The 21,747-nt window shown below is 39.8% G+C and overlaps 1 protein-coding gene across 1 annotated transcript; it reads left to right on the top strand.

Annotated features, from left to right (window-relative positions):
- The first annotated feature begins 829 nt into the window (after positions 1-829).
- On the top strand, positions 830-20,567 carry LOC134493779 (flavin-containing monooxygenase 3-like). The gene is made up of 9 exons (XM_063298551.1): positions 830-957; positions 1,485-1,622; positions 8,076-8,264; positions 9,832-9,994; positions 11,026-11,168; positions 11,731-11,930; positions 18,452-18,810; positions 19,304-19,376; positions 20,115-20,567. The coding sequence occupies exons 2-9, from the start codon at positions 1,491-1,493 to the stop codon at positions 20,455-20,457; spliced, it is 1,602 nt and encodes a 533-aa protein (XP_063154621.1). The 5' UTR covers positions 830-957; positions 1,485-1,490; the 3' UTR covers positions 20,458-20,567.
- The last annotated feature ends 1,180 nt before the right edge of the window (positions 20,568-21,747 follow it).

The raw sequence follows: 21,747 nt of genomic DNA, 5'->3' as shown, positions 1-21,747 counted from the left end.
GGGATTCAGAACTACACCACATTGATCCTGAGATCATATGTACCCACATAGCCTCCACTATTTTTTCTAATCCACATTTGAAGGATCCCAAGTCGGTGGCCATCCCCTCATCTTCTGGTAGCAAATTCCATAGTTTAGCCCTGCATTATATGAAAATGTGCTACCTGAATTTCCCACTCAGTTTCCTTTTGTGCTCCTGGATTGAGAAGATCCACTTTCTGTTTGCACCTCTATTGTGTTTTCCTTTTCCTGCTTTTTCTTTACCTTAAAGGGATCTTTTTCTCAGTAAAAGTTGCTCTTGACTCTCAGTAATGTTGATTTCTGTTTTCTGAAATATCACCAGCTCTACAACAGGCTTTTGGAGGTGCAATGACCAAAATGGTTTGCAGTATGTCAAATGTGGCAACTTTGGAAACTTTCCTAATGATTCCTAGCATGGAATATATGTTGGTAACAGCCACCCACTTGATTAATGTTTTATCATGTAGTGACCACAACCCATAACTCCTTTATGAGCTTCAGTCATTGCCAGCTGAACATCAGTATATCAGACCACTTTTCACTCATTGACATTTAACTGTACTAGCCTTGTTAATAACCATTTCCCAACCAAACTGACCAGCCCATGGCTCATTTATAATCATTTATAAGCAAGTTAAAAGCCATCAGTCCAACAAAAACACCTGAGGAACCAGACAGTACCTATACTTCTTTGAAAGAGCTGCTCACTATTTTCTTTTCTTTTTTCTTTTCTTTTTTTTTGCAGTGCATTCCTGTTTCCCCAAGGGCTGCAAATACTCAGGAACCACAGTCAGCCCACAGGTTATGTAACTCCTCCTATCTTTCAGAGGCCAGCTCCAAAACCAGCAGGGAAAAACACTTGCCTTTTCTTGCTGAGGTCACTCCTGTGCTATAAAGAAGCTAACAGAACACGGAGAACAGCAACAGCCTAAAGAAGTAAGGTGATGGGAGCTATGTTGTGTGTGGAGGGAACAGCAAATATAAAAGGAACAGGTCAAGAGCTGGAAAGGGAGAGGGTGAAAATTTATACCAGTATTTCTCTCTCTGATCGCTGTTCTGTATTCCGTAGAACAGCATTCCTGAAATTGGGAAGCTAGGAAGGGATATCAATATAGCTATTACACAGTAGGAGTCTTTGCATGCCCATGCCAGTTCTAGGCTTTGGGACAATGCCAAAAGTCTTTTTGAGAAAGATTCTTCTCCACAGAGGCATTTTCCAGTCTTGGTGTATCTTATTAGACTCTTAAAAGCCTATTGATCCTTAAAAAAAATTACCTAGAACTTAAGAGGCTAAGGTAGATGACTCATGAGGGGTAAACTGGTGTTCTTGCAGAGAGATAAAGGGGCAACAGTGGACATCATAGCCATAACCAGGATCTGATTGTTGTGATCTTTTGTACCATTTTCATTTTTGTAATGCAAGAAAAGAACCAGCTTTGTTTGTATAATTCCTTTCCCATTAGGGAACCATGGTACGCCGTGTAGCAATTATCGGAGCAGGAGTGAGTGGTCTCACATCCATCAAATGCTGCCTGGATGAGGGACTGGAGCCAACATGTTTTGAGAGGAGTGATAGCATTGGAGGACTGTGGCAATTCACGGTGAGATCTAAATACCCCACCTGTGTGACAAACATACTGGTCTTGAAACTTCCTTGGGTATGCTGGAGCTCTTCTTATGCCTGGAGTGTTCCATCCCTGTTTCTTTGGTTGGCAGAATATTTGACATGTTTTTAGACCTTATCTCAAGATATCTTGGATTTGCAGGATGTTATAAGAGATTTTGCTTATCATGGATAGTGAAAAACTTATAGAAACATGATTATTGTGAAATTGTGTCACCCAACATGTATATACATTATTTGTCAAATATATGAGTTATCTTTCTAACTCACTTTACTGAATGTGTGCTATCAAAAATCATAGTGGGACACAAATGCTTGGCTGGTACATGGAAGAAGTTTATTGCTGGTCCTTGCTTTCTAACATATTATGAAAAGTCCCTTCTTTAACATGTTGGAGTGTATGAAAAAGTCCTGAGCAGAGCTTTCTTCAGTTCATAAAACACTTTAAATAGGGTAGAGTATAGGAGCCATTCATATTTCTGTATCTCTTTACTCCATCTCTTTACTCTTTACATGGAGTAGGTCCCAGATCACACAGAGCTATAATAGAATGCAAGTAAAGATGGGTACAGCTCCCCTTCAGACTTACAGCTGAATGCATGGAAGTTGGGAGTAGATAGGGGAGGGCCAGTGTGAGTGTCCCCTTCCGTACACCAGCTGAGCCTTCCAGAGTCTGAACAGGACTTTCTTATTTGGAGAACCCAAATAATCTGAAAACCCAGGAAATCTGAGCAGCTAGCCAGAGCCTCTCTTGGAGGGGGCCCAATAAGATTTATTTGACCAATCAAGGATCAGTTAAAATCAGTTCATAAGATCTCCAGTAGGCCAGTTGTTTCCAATTGCAAGCCGCAATTAATCTACATTGCTAAAAACAGGTACTTTGTAAGCATTACCCAGTGCAGCTAAAGAGAATTTAGAGAACCACTGTTCATCTTCATATATTTCTGGGGATGGCAACTCGGTATTCTCAGGTGTAACCCCTAGAGGGTATCTGTGAAACATGTAGAGCCTGGCTGTGATCCGTGTTCTAGAAGGCCACATCTCTTACCTCCACGCATGTCCCAGTCGTGATCCTGTCCAGGAGCTAGATATTAAGATATTAAGAGAGGAATTGGATAAACCTGCTGCTACAGCAGAGCACTGAAAAAGCACTGACTTATGCTTCACTTGGTCGGTCCTGGAATCTGAAAGAAAGATAGACGGAGTGGGGGAGATTAATGCCTAAAAGTTCACAGTCAAATATGGGGTAATGGCATCAGTGGGTGATGATATCATGGGCTCTGCAACAACAACAACCCCTCTCCCGCTGAATATGATGTAGCAATTAGAGATTTGAGGGAAATATTTGAAATACTGGTCCATGGGAATCCTACCTGCTATGGCCACTTTATTCCTTCCTTCCTTTGTAACCTCACCTGTTTACCAGATGAAATCGTGGGTCCTTTTTATTTTTAAAAAACTTAATTGCATGCTGCAGTGAAAGCATGCTGGGCTGGCTCCAGTCACCCTCCATCAGATTTCTCTGTATTTATGCAGGGTATCCAAATGGAATACAAATGTATGAGATTCTGAAGTAGGCTTAGAAATTGAAAATGGAAACAAAAAAGGGGTGACATCTTACATAGTTTATTTCCCCGGAGTTGGCTGTTATCATGAAAAGTACCACCCTCCTTTCTTAATTCGTTGGTTGGTTGGTTGACTGATTTGATTATATGGCTTACGACATGAACAATTTCAACTGATTAAGTAAAAGTGTCCATAAATCTTGGTCCCATTGTGTGAGCCATAAGCCATTGGTTCTAGGATGCAGCAGGAGCCAAAAAGAGCTTGGTTGTTTGCTTGCAGATGTTTCATTGCACAACTAGGTGAAGTGCACTTATGATGGCTCACACAATTGGACCAAGATTTATGGACACTTTTACTTAATCAGCTGAAATTGTTCAGGTCATAAGCCATATAATCAAGGATTCCGCAGTTCAATCCTGAGCTACAGATATTCTCTTCCACTGGATCCATCAGGCTTTGTCTCCTGCCCCCTTCCCACCACTTCCAACTGTCATCCAGCTGTCTCTCCCTCAGGCTCTAGCAGAGGAAAGCATAAAGGAGGGAGCCACTCCCTTAGCTTAACTGAGAAACCAGCAACTTATGGCTCTACCAGGAAGTCAAAGGCAGTGGCCAACTGCTTCCATATTTCATCAAGAAAACTGTAGGAAATCCCCAGGAGTCAAAGGAATCCCCAGCTTGACTCAAAGAAATCTTTACTATATTTTAGTCTCCTAACAGTTTCCATTTCCAACTTGCAAATGCATTAAGGTAATTAAAATGCTACAGCTGGTTTTTAAAGGTCCATATAAAAATAAGAACTGGGTATCTGAATGTTCATGTTTCCCTTTGCTTTGCTTCCCCCTTCCTTTTTTCTTTTTGTGTTGTATATTTTATAGTGCAAGTGTGAAGGTATGGATTCCCAGGCTGCTCTGGGAGACTGTTCAGATCAAAGCAAGTTATAAATACTTCAGATAAATAAATATTTTTCAAGAAACTGTTATTACTACAAATAATAATTGCAACTGCTGTTATACATACTTACATTATATGTATGTTTGCAGAAGATAATTCAATAGTTAATGAAGGAAATAGCAGGAGAAAATTAACGGCATTGCAATTCCAGTTTAGCTTATAACATGAGGAGTCTCTCTCCAAGTTAATGAGTGCATTTGACAGGATTTTGACATCTGTCCTTTCTTTCATTGCCTGTGAATAAGCTGTGGTCTTTTGTCTCAGTTATGCAATCCTCTGTAGCCATCTGCAGAATATTAATCCAAGTGCAAACATCTTAGATAACATTAAATGCTGCTAGACTGAATACTGGCCTACCTTAATCTTTGGATTGCTTTCAAATTGGCAGGGTCTTTGTGCAGGCTTTGGGCTTTTCTGGACTCCAGGCTTAACTTGCTGGATTCCTGAAAGTAAACCAGCTGGAAATGAAGAAGGTTTAAGAAATTCATTTCCAGATTTCAGATGACTCCTCCCCTTGGGCTGATGTTCTGTCTGGACTGCGTTTTCCACAGCTTCTGATTGTAGATTTCCCTCCTTTTTTTACCCCTCCTGGACCAGCAAAAGAAGAGAAAAACACCAATTTTGCTGTTTTTCCTGCCACTCAGGCTAGAAGGGGAAAGTGGCAGAAATCTTGTCAATCTGACCCAGTCTTTAAAAAAGAAAGAAAAAAAAATCCACACAGAAGCTTCTGCTTGAGTTGGTTTTGGAAGATCTTGCAAATTTGTTCCCACGGACATCAATGGCAGGCATTTTATTTTTTCCCCTTTCACATCCCTACTTCTTGTTCTCAAGACTGTAATAAACAGGCAGAGCTTCAATCACACTGTTGTGGTGGCCATCTTGGCCTTTTTTCCTTACTCTTCAGGTCCATCTTTTCATTGTTTTACCTGTAAACCTGTAAAAAGAAATAGTTGTGGAGTAGTGGGTGACCAGCAGGAGCATTTCTGTCTCAGCTCAAAGTAACTGACTGGATTCAAAGTTTTTGCCTACCATGAAATGTAGTGCAACAAGTTATCTGAATGGCACCACTTGAGACAGCATGACTCAGAAAACACTTTTCACACATAGCAGAAAAAGATGCGTGGAGGTTGCCTTCCCAGTGGGCTTGGGATAGCTAAAACACAATGTTATGTATTCCTGCCCTCAAAAAATGGTTGAAGGCTAGCACTGGGGCAAGTGGGTCAATCAGGGAAGTGTCCACAAATTAGAGCAGGCCTCTAGTTACAACAAAAATATAGTTCCTTAAATGAAAAAATGGGAAATGGTGTAGTGGTGAAGGCAACAGGCTAGAAACTGGGGGACTGTGAGTTCTAGTCCTGCCTGAGGCACAAAGCCAGTCATTTTCTTTCAGCCCTAGGAAGGAGGCATTGGCAAAGAAGAAAAATATCTTTTTTTTCTTGACTGCCGCCCCCCTCCCCTCCCCTCCCCAAAAGGCTGTTGTAGTCGTAAGGTTACCCACAATGCTCAGAAAGAAACAATATGGAATTATTTCATCAATATGGAATTATTTCAACAATATGGAATTATTATTTCATCCCTATGGAAATAAACTTTGCTCTAAACTTGGAATTTTCAAGTTCCAAGGTAGATTGGCTGGCTAATATGCCACTGATTACTGATCCCTCTTCCGACATTTGAAAATGTTTCTGATAGATTTGCAAGTATAATCCCCATCCCTATAAACAACAATCTGCATTCCTGGCCTGAGGCAAGTATAGGTGAGCATTTCCCAGCATCACAAAGAGTCTTCTTTAACAAAGGAGGGTTAATAGATTAAACAGAATCTGTAAGAGGAAGTTCCTTTTCCTTTTTTTTCTTTCCTTCTTTCTTGACAAAAACCCTTAGGAAACCCACAAAGGGCCTTCTCCCAACAAATTCAGTTATTTGCCCTGCTGGGGATTGTACAAGTAGTCTCAGTCTTGTCCTTAATGGGATGAAAAATGCCCCTCATCTCCTAGGGTCTCCCCTTCTCCTGGCAAGACACTAGCCTCTTGGGGGTGGGGGAATGGCAGCAATCACAAGGCTGAGACAAACAGAGCCCAGCCGATATCCATTTGCCCAGAGGAATTTGTTGGTCTAAGGCAGAGCTAGAGCTTCTCAGTCTTGGCAACTTTAAGATGTGTGGGCTTCGACTCCCAGAATTTCCCACCCAGCCATGCTGGGTAGGGAATTCTGGGAGTCAAAGTCCGCACATCTTAAAGTTCCCAAGGTTGAGAAACACTGCTCTAGAAAGTTCTGTCCCTTTTTATAGAGATAGATATCTTGTCTGTTATTCATGTTTCTCTTCATCCAATTGTTCATGTCTCTCCCTCCCCCCCCAAATTTTTGCCCACCTGTTGTCCATTTTGCCAGATAACTTTTTATGTTTGCAGATGTTTAATAAACGAACAACAAGCTATATATTTGCCAGCTGAACTGAGTGGTGTGTGTGCTTGCTCTGATCTGAATATAGGAATTGACTGGGAGTGTGCTGGTGTAAACGAAACAGAAAATTATCCACAGTAATTTTCCAACAGCATATGCCATTTCATTTTATGACATATTTGGATGTATTTTCTGCAGGGAAACAGAAAGTGTAGGATTAATGCCAATTCAGTCCATCAATCAAGGGTGCACGGGAGAGGTCACTCTGCACATATTGCTGTGTGCACATACAGCTCCTTTATACCAGAGAGAATCTTGGGGGTCCAAATTCCCCCTCACACAGAAGAATCTCATATGTAGTCCATTAAATATTTTGTCTTTCTTGCTTCCTTATCCTTGTAATATTTTGCCTGGTTCTGGAAAGCCCCAAAACTTGCATGTTGTTTTTTTGCAGTGTTCAGCTTGGGCCTAACCAACAGAATCTGAATTAATATTAATTGATTCATCTAGGAAATGCTCTATATTGATTATATTGATTTCTATACAAGTATATGAATTCCAGAAGCAACTGCTATTGCTGTCTACTGTACATGAGAGACCATCCAACCAAATCACCACTTGCTTTATGAATATTGTGCTTTCTTTGGGTCAATCAGCTATTTTGGTGGCTTCTGGCAAATCTTTCAGGTGGGGATCCCTGTGGCTGATCTAAGAACTTTTTCCTTGCCCTGTTGGCCTTACAATTCTACGAACAAGCAAAATTGGGTTAGTGTCAGGGCCAGCCTCGCTTCGCAATAAGACACAGACTCACTTAATGGGTATTAAGGATTTCTGGTTTATTGGAATGATAGCTGACAGAACGAAAAACGGGAACGGGGTAGGTAGTGTGGGGGTGCCCCTTTTATACCCTCCTGTATTGCCCCGGGCTCCCCCACCCCTCAATGCCCCGATCCCTCTTGATGGGACCCTTGATGGCTGCTTGGGCGTTTTCCCCGGTGTCCTCTTTGTCTCCCTGCGACGGTTGTGTCCTCCGGGGCACCATGTGCTTCTTATCTTCACTCCTTTCAGTTGTTTATGGGTCCATGGGTGTGGGTGCCTTTGGGTGCTTGTGTTAATCCCTGGTTTGATTATCTTCTTCCCCTTTTCCTTAATGATCATGATCCACGTTGTGAGGCTCTTTGTGCCTTGCAACGAGGTCATGACAGTTAGTAAGCCTAGATTTTATGGGCAAGCTCAAAATGATCCATCATTTCTCTCAGTGGAAAAGACCATTCCTAGTTTATCTCCTGCCTCTTTTTTTTGTGCAAAAAGCAGAGCTGAGAAAAATCCAGCACCCCAAATTTCAAGTTAAATGTAAATATTTCCACCTGCACCTCTGTTTGTTCTTTCTTTCTTTCTTTCTTTCTTTCTTTCTTTCTTTCTTTCTTTCTTTCTTTCTTTCTTTCTTTCTTTCTTTCTTTCTGGCAACAATTTTTTATCTTCCTTGTCTTTGTTTTCCTTTCTCTACCAGGAGTCTTCAGAGGAAGGCAGAGCCAGCATTTACAGATCCGTGTTTACCAACTCGTGCAAAGAAATGATGTGCTACATGGACTTCCCTTTCCCAGAGAATTTTCCCAACTACATGCACAACTCCAAGATTCAGGAATATATTGAACTATACACCAAGCATTTTGATCTCCTTAAATACATACAGTTTAAGGTAAGAGATTACAACCTGATTGAGGAGTTTTTAGCAATTGCCTCTCATTGCTGGTTCATATTTAGTTTGTAGACCCATAGATCCTGACCTGTGCTGCTTCTTATGGCTCCTAGATAACAGTCAAAAGGTGTTTTCCCCACTGTGATGGGAAATTGATGGAAGTAGTGGAAAATGATGGGAGGATAACAAATGGAGGGGAAAAAGCATTCTAGGGCTCTCATAAAATCCTGTGAGTAAGGCAGGGTGATAGGACTAGGAGAGCAAAGAAAGATGGCTGCTAACCCCTCAGATCTTGTTTGAACCAGAATAACAATGATACCTTGCATTTCTTCTGCCTATATCCCTGGCATTGCCTTTTCTTTTTGTTTAGTGAAAATTTATAATTCCTGAGCTTCTCTCAGCTTGAATCTGTAACAAATAAACTTAATTAATAACTGGCATTGATTTAATCTTTTGCATAAGCCTAATGTGCTGAACTGCTTGACTTGAACATTATTCTGGTTTTCACAAGAGAAAATCTGAAAAAGGGCCTATTTTTTAAAGTGCAAATGTCGAGTTAGGCTGAAGTTGATTTATGGAGGGGGGGCATCTGTGTTCCTAATATATTTTGTTCGATCTGGGTTCCTATTAGAGGCTGTTCATATATTGTGCTGCATAAACCACGGTGTACAAATTGGAATACACTGAGTCAAAGCCACACAATTTTCATTATTATGGCTTCATGCAGAGTTGGCAAGCTTTTCAGATGCTGGACACCATCCAGATACAGCTTTCCCCCCTTCCCCCCATTTTGTTTTTCATGAACATGGCTAAAATTTCATCCCTGAGATCTCACAATACTTTATTGTTCTCAACTGATAACTTGCAAGGATTGGCAATCTTATAAGACTTCTGCCATTTAAATTAAAATTTAAGAATAATCTGAAGATATTTATACATGATCTGAAGTATCACGGACACTTTGGCATCACTGAGTGCTGCAGTGTCAATGCCTGGCTTGGCATACTATACAGATTAAGACATATATTACAGGTTGCAATCCTAAATGCATTTATTAGGGATTGATTGAGTGAGTGAGTAAATGATTGATTGTGTGCCATCAAGTAATTTTCAACTCTTACCTACCACATAGATAGATATTAGGGATAAGCCTTATTATACAAGATGGTTTTCTTCTGAGTAAACTTGCATAGGATTGGGTTACATGGTCCTTTTGTCAATTCCCTAATTTCCCTGAGAAAAGCTATCGGTAAACCATAAGGATGCATCCATTCACACCAATCTGATGGCATAAACAGTAATTTATATATAGTTGCTTGGGATCTTGAACCATATTGACTCCTGTTTCCCCAGGCATTTGAGCCAAGAAGTTAGGCCAGCTGTGCTGTTGCTGTGGTTTTTATGACTGGGACATACTGTATGGTTTACTTGGGCATCATGGGTTATTGTATTGTTGTTTAAAAACAACCTTTGTATGCTGCACAGACTCACAGTTGTGAGATGGGCAACCATATAAATTATTTAAATACATACATATATACATACATCCTTAAATATTTCTTCAAAGACGGATGTGACCAATATTAAGAAGCACCCAGATTTCTCTGTCTCTGGCCAATGGGATGTCATGACACAGAAGGATGGCAAGGTGGAATCAACTACTTTTGATGCTGTCATGGTTTGCTCTGGACATCACGTCTATCCAAATATCCCAGTTGATAGCTTCCCTGGTAAGTGATGGATATATTAAATAGGTATGAAAAAAACAACAACAAATGTCCTACTTCAGAATTATTAAAATCAGTGGAAGTCACCATCTGAGTGGAGCGAGCAGCCCTGCCCTCTTCAGTATTGTACATATATGCGTTAATTTCCACACCATCCCTGATCCTGTATATCAGGGTTTGGGCTCACATGAAATCCAATTCACATACAATAGTATGTGTAAGGTCTTTGCTGGGCAAGCATCCATACTGTGATAAACATGCCTGTCTCTGACTGAATCAGAGGCACAACTTAGAGCTGGTGGCGCTCTTCTCTATTCTTGGCATGGGGAGTTTGTTATTATTATTATGCTTCATTTATACCAAACAGAACTAACCTTTGATTAACCAAAGTGATGAAACATACCTTGTGAATTGTTTGTATGAGTGATACAAGAGACTCCCATGCTTTTTCCTGGATGCAGCTAAAGTGCCACTGTATTTTCTTCCCTGTAGATATGTCAAAGCTAAATTGAGCCTACAGTTAAATGCATGAGTACATTAACATACCAGTTTTACCTTTAATAGTAGTTGCTAGCAATGGGGAGTTGGACTGGGATCATGGCACATGAGAAGGATTTTCAAAACCATTTCCTACTATGCTACTATCCCACTTAAAATCCCTCCCCACAAAGCTATAAAGAAAATCCCATTGGGTAGCAATATGCTTCACTTTTAGGGGCAATGTGGCATTCAGATCAAGTACTCTAGGACTGTGTTTCCATGGCTGGTTGGAGAATTCTGGGAGTTGAAGTCCACACATCTTAAAGTTCCCAGGGTTGAGAAACACTGCTCTAGGAAATAGTAATAGTGGAAGCTGAGATAAATATAGATGACAAGAATGGAATCAGTGGGAAAACTCAAGATATGTATGTACATCCATGTCAGATCTCGCTCTGTTTTCAGTTAACTGTATTACTGGTTTTAATAATGCTTTGATCTGCTGGAATATTTCATTTGTTACAACACTGGTTTGTTTTCAAACTTTTTCCATATAGGTTTAGAGAAATTTCAGGGTACCTTATTCCACAGCCGGGAATACAAAGGCCCTGAAAAGTTCAAGGGGAAGAAAGTTCTGGTGATTGGCCTAGGGAACTCTGGGAGCGACATTGCTGTTGAGCTCAGTCACACAGCCTCTCAGGTATTGCCTCCACCCTGATTAGCTCTGGTCTAATTCTCAGTGTAACCCATCCAAAGCTATGCCATTTCCCATGAGGTCTATTTCAAAGGGACTTAAATGCGCTTCATTTAAACCAACTTGTGCATAGTATAAGAGAAATTAGAGATTACACATGGGCACTTTGAGGTGAATTACATGCAGAAGGATCCAAGCTCAATTTCTCCATCAGTGTGAGAGGGACCCATCACTCCCAGGCCTTGGAGGATCTTTGCCAATCGGTCATAGTGGTCTAAGATGAGTTCATGTTAAACCATAGCTTAACTGGCACTACACTCTCAGTATTAAGCTACAGTTTGAGGGTTACAATAACAGAGACTGGGTTCATATAACATATAAAGCCATAACGAAGCCTGACTGGTTTCTACAAACAGAAAATGTCTGTGCACTCTGGATTCTCACAGCATGAGAAGCCTCCAAACTTGGCTAAAAATACTTTGTATAATGGAAGGGGGTTGAGATGGTGGCATGCATGGCCCTGTAGCATGGGTTTCACATTTTTGTATCCCATCCTTGTTTTTTAAAGGTTTGCATCAGCTCTAGAAGTGGATCCTGGATAATGAGTCGTGTCTGGGACAAAGGCTACCCTTGGGACATGCTGATTGTAACTCGCTTTGAAGCATTCCTCAGAAACACTCTCCCAACAGCCATCTCTGACTGGCTGTATGTGAAGAAAATGAATAGTTGGTTTAAACATGAGAACTATGGCCTGATGCCCGTGAATAGGTAATGTACTGAACGAAAAAGCCTATAGTGAGATCCTGTCAAAACACATCCCCTCTGCCAGATCCATAGTGGTGGGCAAATATATTGCTTATTTAGAAGTCTTAAATTCACCTCTTGATCAACTGATCTTTAATACAGCTTTCAAAACATTAAAATAGACAAACTAAGACAACAAGCCAAAGCCCATACAATAAAGCAAACTCTAGCTAATTCCTAATTGAGTCAGAGTGGATATGCTGGTTGGAAATGATGGAAATCGTTCTAATGTATCTGATGATGGGCTCAAGAATGGGAAAGCTGCCTTAGCATATGAATAAGTCACTTGTAAAGTGAAAGCAGGGGAGAATTGTTCAAATGTGTGACTAGAGAATAACTGTGTCAACTATATTTAATTTTAATTTCAATGTTGATGTAAATATAACCAAATCAAATTCAGTTTTCTTCTTATCCTCTACTTCTGTTAGTGTAAACTCTAGCCACTCAAACGTCAAGTATGGCCTTTGGCCCAGAAAAAGTTGTACACTCTTGATATAGAAGTTTCTCCTTTTTTCGTGTAACATATGGTTTGCCTTAATTTCCTGAGCCATTTAAATTACCCCTAAAACCAGAAGAGGTCCACCCATATGGCACCATTTTGTACAATGCTAATAATGGCACACTAACATTTCTACAATATTATTAATGTGCCCATATCATTTTCTACATGATATCTACAGATGTGTAGAAGGATCCTGCTTTTTGATAGCATTGAACTGAATTTATTAAAAAATATTTTAAAAATTTAAAAAATTGTGCTTTGAATTATGTGAAGTAATGTAACATAACAGAATCTTAGATAATTCTTACAATGTTAAGATTAATGTAAATAAATATATATCCTTATGGACTGAATTTATAAACATGAACAAGTTCCATGCCCTGAAGCAGAATAAAAATTTGCCGAAGCAAAGACACTAATGGGGCAAGAAAAAGCCAAGTATGAACTGTGAAATGCACATGAAATGTGCAATGGTACTCTTTCACATGCTCTGAAAAGAATTTAGCCTTAAAGTGTCAATCCTGTTATCTTGCTGCAAAGAAATCAACATTTTAACTAAATATATTTCTAGATAAAACGATAATAATAATAATAATAATTTGACTTTTCCAGGAAAGACACTATGAATTGTAAGAACAAATCTATAAATAAGTCATGGTCTGTCTGAATTGTTAAATAGTTTAAATATTCTTCTGAAGTGAGTTTGATTTGTGCAAGGCACATGGTTCACTTTATACAAACAATGAGATTAGAAGTGTATTTTCCCAACCATATCAGCTCAAAGCCAAAATCCAATCAGGAAAATGTTACATAAACTTTTATGTCAATCCCAATAAGCAAACACAGTTTCACTCCTTAACTTTTTCTTTGGGAGGGGGCAGTCTTGAAAGCTTCAGCACTTTTAGCAGAATCTTTGAAGCACTTTAAACATTTTATCTGTGGAGTAGAAGTCTGTTCAGTGCAATAATCCCTGCCACAGCTCTACAAGTATGATTGTTTTGTAAGGCCAGTTTAAAGAACGTGCAATACAAGGTTGGAGTCTTCCCAGACATAGCCCTAGATTAACACTGTATATCAATTCCTATAAAACAAGATGAGGGGGAAGGAGGAAGAGACAGTGTGCTTTAGAAGAAAGAAGATCACTGACAAAACGATCTGGGAACAGAGTAGCATCACTATCAGGGCAATCCAGACCAGTTGATCTGATCTATCAACATTAGCTAATGGGTTAACTGGCCTACTGGAAAACCCCATTGGCCTGATTTCTCTATTGGCTAACATGGAGAGGCATTAGCCAATAGGTAAACTGGACTGCTCATAAATCCTGTTAGCCTGATCTGCCCTTTGGCTAACTCAGAGCTGTGTTAGCACCTGCTCGCCTGAAAATCCCATTGATGAGAAGCAGATAGGCAGTTACCATTTAAGCTAGTGCTGTCCTGTGCTCCTGCCTGCTTCAGTCTTGTCTATGTCACTTGGCAACAGCTTACAAAATGTTCAGTCTGGACTGCAGGCTACCACAGCCCCCCACTGGACAGTTCCCCTGCTGTTGTGCCTTCCCACCTGTCCCTTCCATCAAAGTAGTAGCCAGTCACTTTCCTTCCTGTGGGCTTGCTGAATATATATGTCTATGTGCATGCTGTAAGTGTATGTGTGTATGTAAGGTTCTTGGTTCAAAATCCAGCTGAAGCCTTTTTTTAAAAAAATGCAAATTTTAGTTTTCTAACCACCTTGTTTTCTCTCTGGCCTTTTTAAAAAATAAACTCCAGGGATACATCATTTTACCATTTTTTCAGTCACCTGAAGTAAAAGGGTTTCACCCCCAGCTCCTGCCCTTCTACCTTAGGTGAGTGGGAAAATGATAAAACAATCTATCCCTGGATATTTGTTTTTCTTAAAGTCCAGTGAGAAAACTAGGTTCTTAGGAGAATTAAAATCATAATTTACTTTGCATATTTGTATATACATGTTTATCTGTGTCCATACATCTGTGTGTTGTATGTGTGCGTATATTTATATTTCCCTGGAGAAAATCTGTCTACAGTATATGATCACTAAAAGTCAACGTCAACTTGATTGCCCATAATCAAACAAATATTCTGCCAGGTTTCAAATTAGCAGCTTTTCCTATGCTAAGCAAAATGATCAGAGTCACTGTGCTATTTCAGCTCTGCCTATAAAGGGAGGTGTAGAACCCAGGAGGGCATGATAGGCGTTGGCTTAGCTAAAGGGGGCATGAACCACTGGGCTTAGCCTGCTATCCCAAACAGGTAACAAGGAAAAATATACTTTGGAAATGGAGCAGAAAAACACACCCTGAGGTCACACTGGAGGTGAGGGAGGGATTAACAGGATGAAGTCATCTGTTACTCCCCTCCAGAAATGGTTGCCTATCTTTTTGGCAATGGGGCAGCCAGGCAGTGCCAATAAGCCCACCCTCTCCAAGGTAGACTGGTGGAAGCAGGCAGCTGGAACCACCTGCTGTCCCACTCTCAAAGGTTGTCCATAGCCTGCTTTCCTTGTTGTTAAGCCGGGGGAGGGGGGTACAGCTGTGCATGCTGTGATCCCCTCAAACTAACCCTGCGATGATGTGTATACTGTTGGTCTCTATTCTTGTACTAGAACTTCTCTCATTCTGATGCATTCCCTTGTCCTGGGGCTTGTTTTTATGAAAGTATTGGTGTATACTTTTTTTTTTAATTGGTTAGCAAAGAGTCTTCTAGATTTCATCCTATTTTTGTACTGCATTTCTTTTTCCAATGAGTCTCTTAGATGCACTGATGCTTGGACTAATTCAGGTGAGAATTTTACTAAGTCATAAAACATGTCCATTACTATTTCCAATTTAGCCTTAATTTGCCAGCTTTCTAACTGCTGCAGAGTGGTCACACACACACTGTTGTTCATTGATTTCTTTTTTTCTACTTTGTTATTCTTTTATTCCTTTTTCCTTTGTTCTGTTTTATGAAATAAGCAAAACAGAAAATACCCAAACCCTTTCTCATAATGCATATGTCTGAAATAGCATAAGCTGGTGACCCCGGGTTGCATTTTCTGTGAATTAAGCTTAAAGTTTCTCTCTCTACAACTTTTTAGATGTGCAGTGAGTCTGGCATTATTCTCATTCCATACAGGCCCACATAATATGTGGTTTATGAATATCCCATCTCTTTTGAGTCCTCCGAAAACTCCATATTCCTTTTTCTAAAAAATCTCATAAGCTATCAGATTAAAAACAGTAGCCTTATGTATCCCCCTCTCCCAAATGGCTAGTTGTGTATGTATATGTATATGTATATGTATATGTATATGTATATGTATATGTATATGTATATGTATATACACCCACACAACTAATTGCTTTCCTCCTCTAGTTTTAGGTGCCAATATCCAAATAGTACACTTATATTTTCCAATGTGGAGAATTGATCAAGTTTCTTCCTGATGATTTGGCTGAGATCCATTACAACTGAATCAGTTCTGAATTGTTCTGAATTTTCTTTTCTGTTGCTATAATTAAACTTTCCAATATTACTATCTATCTATTTCATTTCCAGAGATGGCTGTTGCTAAAATGAGCTGGTCTTTGAATATGAATGTCTGCCTTGCCCTTGCCATTCTGAATCATGTACTTCTCTCTTTCATGCCTTTTTCCTTCTAAGATTTTATAAAATGATTTTCTGGTTTGCAGTTTCATATGCTGCCAGGTGAGGACATTCCAGTTCAGTATTTTGGGTCCCATTCAATCTCTGACGTCTCATTCTGTCATTATTTCTTTGCTTTTTTTGTGTTGCGTACTGCTAGTTGTTCCTCTATGTACCCTTCTCCAACATTCATACTCTTCTCCTTTGTTTTGTAGGACTTGCATTTGTGTTCTTAATATTTACAAGGCTCCTGAAATCTCTGCAGTAAAATCTAATTGTCTTCCTGCAATAGTCTGTTGTTGTTTGCATGTTCGTAGAATTTATCCAATCAGAATCCTACCCCTTATCATATCTTCTACATGATGAAAAGCTCAGTACTTTGGTCCTAGTTAACAACTCAATTCAATTATGAATTTGATTATGGATTCACCTGTACTAGTTGTTTTTCATAAGAACTTCCTCTGCATGTATGTGAGCTTACATAATATGCAACCTGCCTCAGACTTTGCAAATAACATATTGAGTTTCTTCTTGTAATAGTAATCCATGCTCTGCCCATAGCTCTTTCTACAGCCTTTTGCTCCTAAAATCATTTGTCTGTCTTACAAGGAATTGTTAAAAGAGCTGGATATTTTACCCTGAATAAGTAGGATATAAGTAATATAAGTAATAACTAAGATTACAGGGAGACTTGACAGCATGATCTGAATATCTGAAGGCTTCCTACAGAATAGAGAGAGAAGACTTGGTCTGTCAAGTCCAGTAAAAAAAAAGAACCAATGAGTGAAAATGAACCAGTGGGTGAAAATGTCAGGAAAGTATATTTTGACTTAACATTACAAGCAACTTCCTAATGGTGAGAGTTGATTGGCAGAAGTACAGATAGCTGTGGAGAGTCCTGTAAAGCAGGGGTTCCTAAGTTTTTGCCATCACACCTCCCTTTCATGTAATCTTAATGTACACACCTCCCCTAAAAATCCAAACACCAAAATGAACACAAATGAACAATGAATTCACTACAATGAAACTTTGGGAAAGGTGGATTTATTGTAACAATGTAACTAAAACATTCTTCACACCTCCCCTGGACTCTGTCTGCACCTCTCCAAGGGAGATGCACCTCACAGTTTGGGAAACCCTGCTCTAAGGGAAACTGTCAAGAATGCTATAAAAGATCCTGAACTGAGCAGGGAGTGGAACCTCATGTTTCCCAAGGCACATTCCAACAGCTAAGAACAAAAATGTTTCAGTGCAAAGTGGCTAAGACAGAGCCATAAGCTTGAAAGTGCTCCAGGTGGGTGGCTGCAAATATAGACCTGTTCAGTCTGATGGGAAAATGTGGTATCTCTGGGGAGAGACGGAGCCATGGGAGGACTCACTGGATTAGTCCGATAGCCCAGATATTCCTCATCACTGCTTTCAGATGGGACATATCTCTTTGGTGTTTTTTCTCTCATGAGCTGTTTTTTGTTCATATTGCAAAGTGCTTATCCTTAACTGGGGACAATGGCAAGTCAAGCATGCCCAGCTTTTCAAGACCAGAGGCCACACTTGGCCTTGCAATGGTATGATGGGGTCAAATCCCCAAAGAGATGAGGCCAGGACAAAAACTATTTTTTAAAATTTAAATTAAATTAAGTTCAGTTACAAATATATTTGACAGTACCTTCCCTCTGTCACATTAAAATTGTAATTTGGTAGCAGCTCTTGGAGGCATCCTAGGACCATATTTACAAGAGGCCTTAGAACCTGTGGTCTTGCACTTTGGCCCAGGTGACACTTAACATCATTCATGAATGTATTTAACTAAACATGTGTGCAGTTTTAAAAGTAACAACTGGCTGAGAATGTCAATGTGGACAATTTCTCTTGAAGCTAGGCTGAGATTCCAGGTGGAAGCCTTCATTTTCTTTCAAACATGCTTTACTGAATAAATAATTAAGTGTGTGTGTTAGTATGTGCATCAAACAGTAGGACAATGTGATATAAAAATTTAAACCTGAAAAAAAGAAAAATGGGGAAGAATAAAATGCCTGAGAAATTATATCATAAGCAAAATGAGCAGAATGCATTTGATCAAATTGTTCAAAAGTTCTCTTCTTTTCCCTCTGTTCAAAAAGAGACAAATTACAACATTGATGAACACCATGTATCAGCATTCCATTGCTGCAGATCAGGTAGAAAGGATGAAGGAGCAGTAAAGACGAAGAATGATCCTGCCCTGAACTCTTTTTCATGGGATCATGAGACAGCAACAACAATGTTTGTCCCTTTTTAGAAAGTGGTATCTGTCAATTTAAAGGGCCCCCCTGCAGTACAGCCTCTCTTCTCTTTCTGCCTAGGACTCTGCGAAAGGAGCCTGTCTTCAATGATGACCTCCCAAGCTGCATTATCTGTGGCACCATTGTGGTGAAACCCAACGTGAAGGAGTTTACAGAAACCTCTGCAATATTTCAAGATGGGACTGTGCTGGAAGGCCTTGATTATGTCATCTTTGCTACAGGCTACACCTTTGCCTACCCCTTCATGGATGATGAATCCATTATAAAGAGTAGAAATAATGAAGTCACCTTGTACAAAAGCATTCTCTCCCCTGTGTTGGAGAAACCAACCATGGCAGTTATTGGCTTAGTCCAATCCCTTGGATCAGCTATCCCAACTGCAGAGCTTCAGGCTCGCTGGGCTACAAGAGTGTTTAAGGGTTAGTATGGTGATAAAGCTGAACATCAGGAAGTCCCAGCTTCTCATCTCACTTGTCATTTTCATGTCTTCAAATTAAGCAAATTATTAACCCTAATTTTACATGAATCATACAGAGCTGGCTTAAATTCAGAGTAAAACTTGATATCTGATATGGAAGATCCATGATCAGAATCTATATTTTTGTTTTGGTTACAAGCAGTTACCTAGTCAGATTAGGGCCAAAATACTCTGAATGATCTTCCACCTTTAATATTTTCTGCATTTACCTTTCTTTCTTGAAACTTCTCTTTGATTACTGTTTGCCTATATCCAACTCCTCAAATCATTGAAAATCCAGCCTGTATATTTTGAAGTAACCCATTATGACACTTCACTTAAAATAATGCAGCATGTATGAATAAAGAGGTGGGTAGAAGGACATGCTTATTGAATCTGTGAAAAAGAAAGTGAATATAGTGAGGAATCATAGCCAATTCTTCCTTCTTTTACAGGATTATGTAAGCTGCCTTCAAAGACCACCATGATGGATGACATAGATGAGAAAATGGGGAAGAAGCTCAAATGGTATGTATTCATTGCAGATAATGCCATTTTAAATCTCTACCCATATAAGAAATTTTCAAACCATCACTTCAAGTCCTAAAAAGTACTTTGGAGACAGTTCACTACTGTCTTTTGTCCTGATGGTCTAACACTGAGAAGGAACAAAAAAATCTCTGTTTCTTATAAAAAATCTGGAGGAGTCTGGTAGCATCTTTTCTGACTAATAAATTTTATTTAAAAGCATAAGCTTTCATGAGCTACAGCTCACTTCATCAGATGAAGTTATTCCATTTAACAACTAAAATCCTTTCATCCTCACATCACACAAAAGAGAAATAAGATAAACAGACTGAACAATCACAATCCACATCCTTACTTCCTGTTCTATGTATCTGTCAGGTTGTATGTAGAAAATAAATAAATCCCAGTGGATCTTATGAAGGAGACCAGAAAAAGCATCAATCTACTTTCCCCTTGAAAGACCTGAAGCCCAGTGCCAGGCAGGATGAGGGATGAGTTTTTGCAAAAGGAACACTAATCATCCAAAAACTCCATGGAGTTGTGGTGTTTTTGCTGAATTTGGTTTTCCTTCCGGGCTTCAGCAGTAACTATTCTTTTTATCTATCCATATATTTGACCCTTGATTTCCTAACAGAAACCAACATTTTTAAAGGGGGGAGGGGGGAGGGGCTTTCCTTAGTTTTTCCTTGTTCTCCTTCAAAATGCTTCAACCAAACTTTCTCTTTTTTTTCTTTTAAGGTTTGGCCAGAGTGACACCCTGCAGACAGATTACATTCTCTATATGGATGAAATCTCCTCTAGCATAGGTGTCAAGCCCAACATCCCACTTCTCTTTTTGAAAGACCCTTGGCTGGCACTGAAAGTCTTCTTTGGCCCCTGCAGTCCATATCAGTTTCGTCTCACTGGGCCAGGGAAGTGGGATGGAGCAAGAGATGCCATCCTAACGCAGTGGGACCGAACGCTGAAAGTCACAAGGACACGAACTGTACCCAACTCTCAGAAGTTTTTCTCTTTCTTTGTTTTGCTCAAAATCCTTGTCATTCCACTTCTCCTTGCTGCTGTTTTTATACTATTGAGCTAAGTAACTTTCAGTGTCAAACTAGACAATGCCATGGAATTTTAAACTATGTTTCTACTGGAAAGCAACATTCTCATTTGGTTTTGATAATAAACATTCAAAAGAATGCTAAACACATGTACTGTATATGCGGAATCCACATAAAATTTGACAAGCATTTCAGAGATCAAACGTCAAACAATGTATGAGAAGATTCCTGTGCGGAAGCCAGATGTCTGGCCTCTCCTACAGCCCAAGCCAAAAGGTTCATGAAGGACAGTGTCCAGTGACCCAGAGGGAGAGGGCATACCTGCAGCAGCTTAAAGGGGCCGGCAGCAATCACTCTGGCAGATCCCACCACTGACCACATCACAAACATCTATGAATTCCTACTACCACAACCTAAATGACACCAATTCATACTTCCTGCGTACATTTTTAGTCCTTCTGTTTATAATTAAACCTATAACTTCCCTGCATATATTTATCAATAGCATTTCATAGGACTGTATCATCTTCATTCAGATCTTTCATTCTGCCCCTTTCTTTTAGTTTCCTAAACATACATACACATTTACATTTAAATTTAAATTGTTCTTTCAAGCTCCTTACCATATACAGTACGCCTTTCAGTAATCAGTCACTGCACTCTTTATTAGCATTTCACTTCTTGCATGCGTTTCATACCAATCACCACTCCTCCCTGTTTTGGCTCCAACTTTTTTGAAGATTTCTGATGAGAGCCAATTTGGTGTAGTGGTTAAAGACACTGGGCTAGAAACCATGAGTTCTAGTCCTGATTTAAGCACAAAGCCAGCTAGGTAACTGAGCCAATCATTCTCTCTGTGCCCTAGGAGGAAAATAATGGCAAACTACTTATGAAAAGTGTTGCCATGCAATCACCAGGAATTAAGATTGACTTCAAGGCACACCCATGCACAAACAAGGGAGAAGAAAGGAGAGCAAAGCTCCATTGTGCAGAGAAAAAAAAATGAGAAAGTAAGGCTTGGAAGGTATCTGAGATTATCTCATTCAACTTCCTGCCCAGTGCAAGACTCCACAGCTACAGCAACCCTCTCAGATAGCTTCTCAAGCTCCTATTAAATATTTCAAGTGGACATTTCAAATATTTCAAATATGTCTACCACCTTTCAAGGCAGTCAGCTAAAACCTGCTTCTTTATCATTCAAAACCATTGGTTCTTGACTTCTACATGACAGCCCTTCAGATACTTGAAGGGAAGGTAGTTGCAGTGTCCCCCTGCAGTCTTCTCCAGCCTAAACTTATCCAGTGCCTCCAGCTGTTTCTCCTAAG

This window comes from Candoia aspera, chromosome 3 (genome assembly GCF_035149785.1).
Source record: "Candoia aspera isolate rCanAsp1 chromosome 3, rCanAsp1.hap2, whole genome shotgun sequence".
Taxonomy (NCBI): domain Eukaryota; kingdom Metazoa; phylum Chordata; class Lepidosauria; order Squamata; family Boidae; genus Candoia; species Candoia aspera.
Note: the sequence above shows the minus strand (reverse complement) of the source record. Positions and strands in the feature narration are given on the sequence as shown.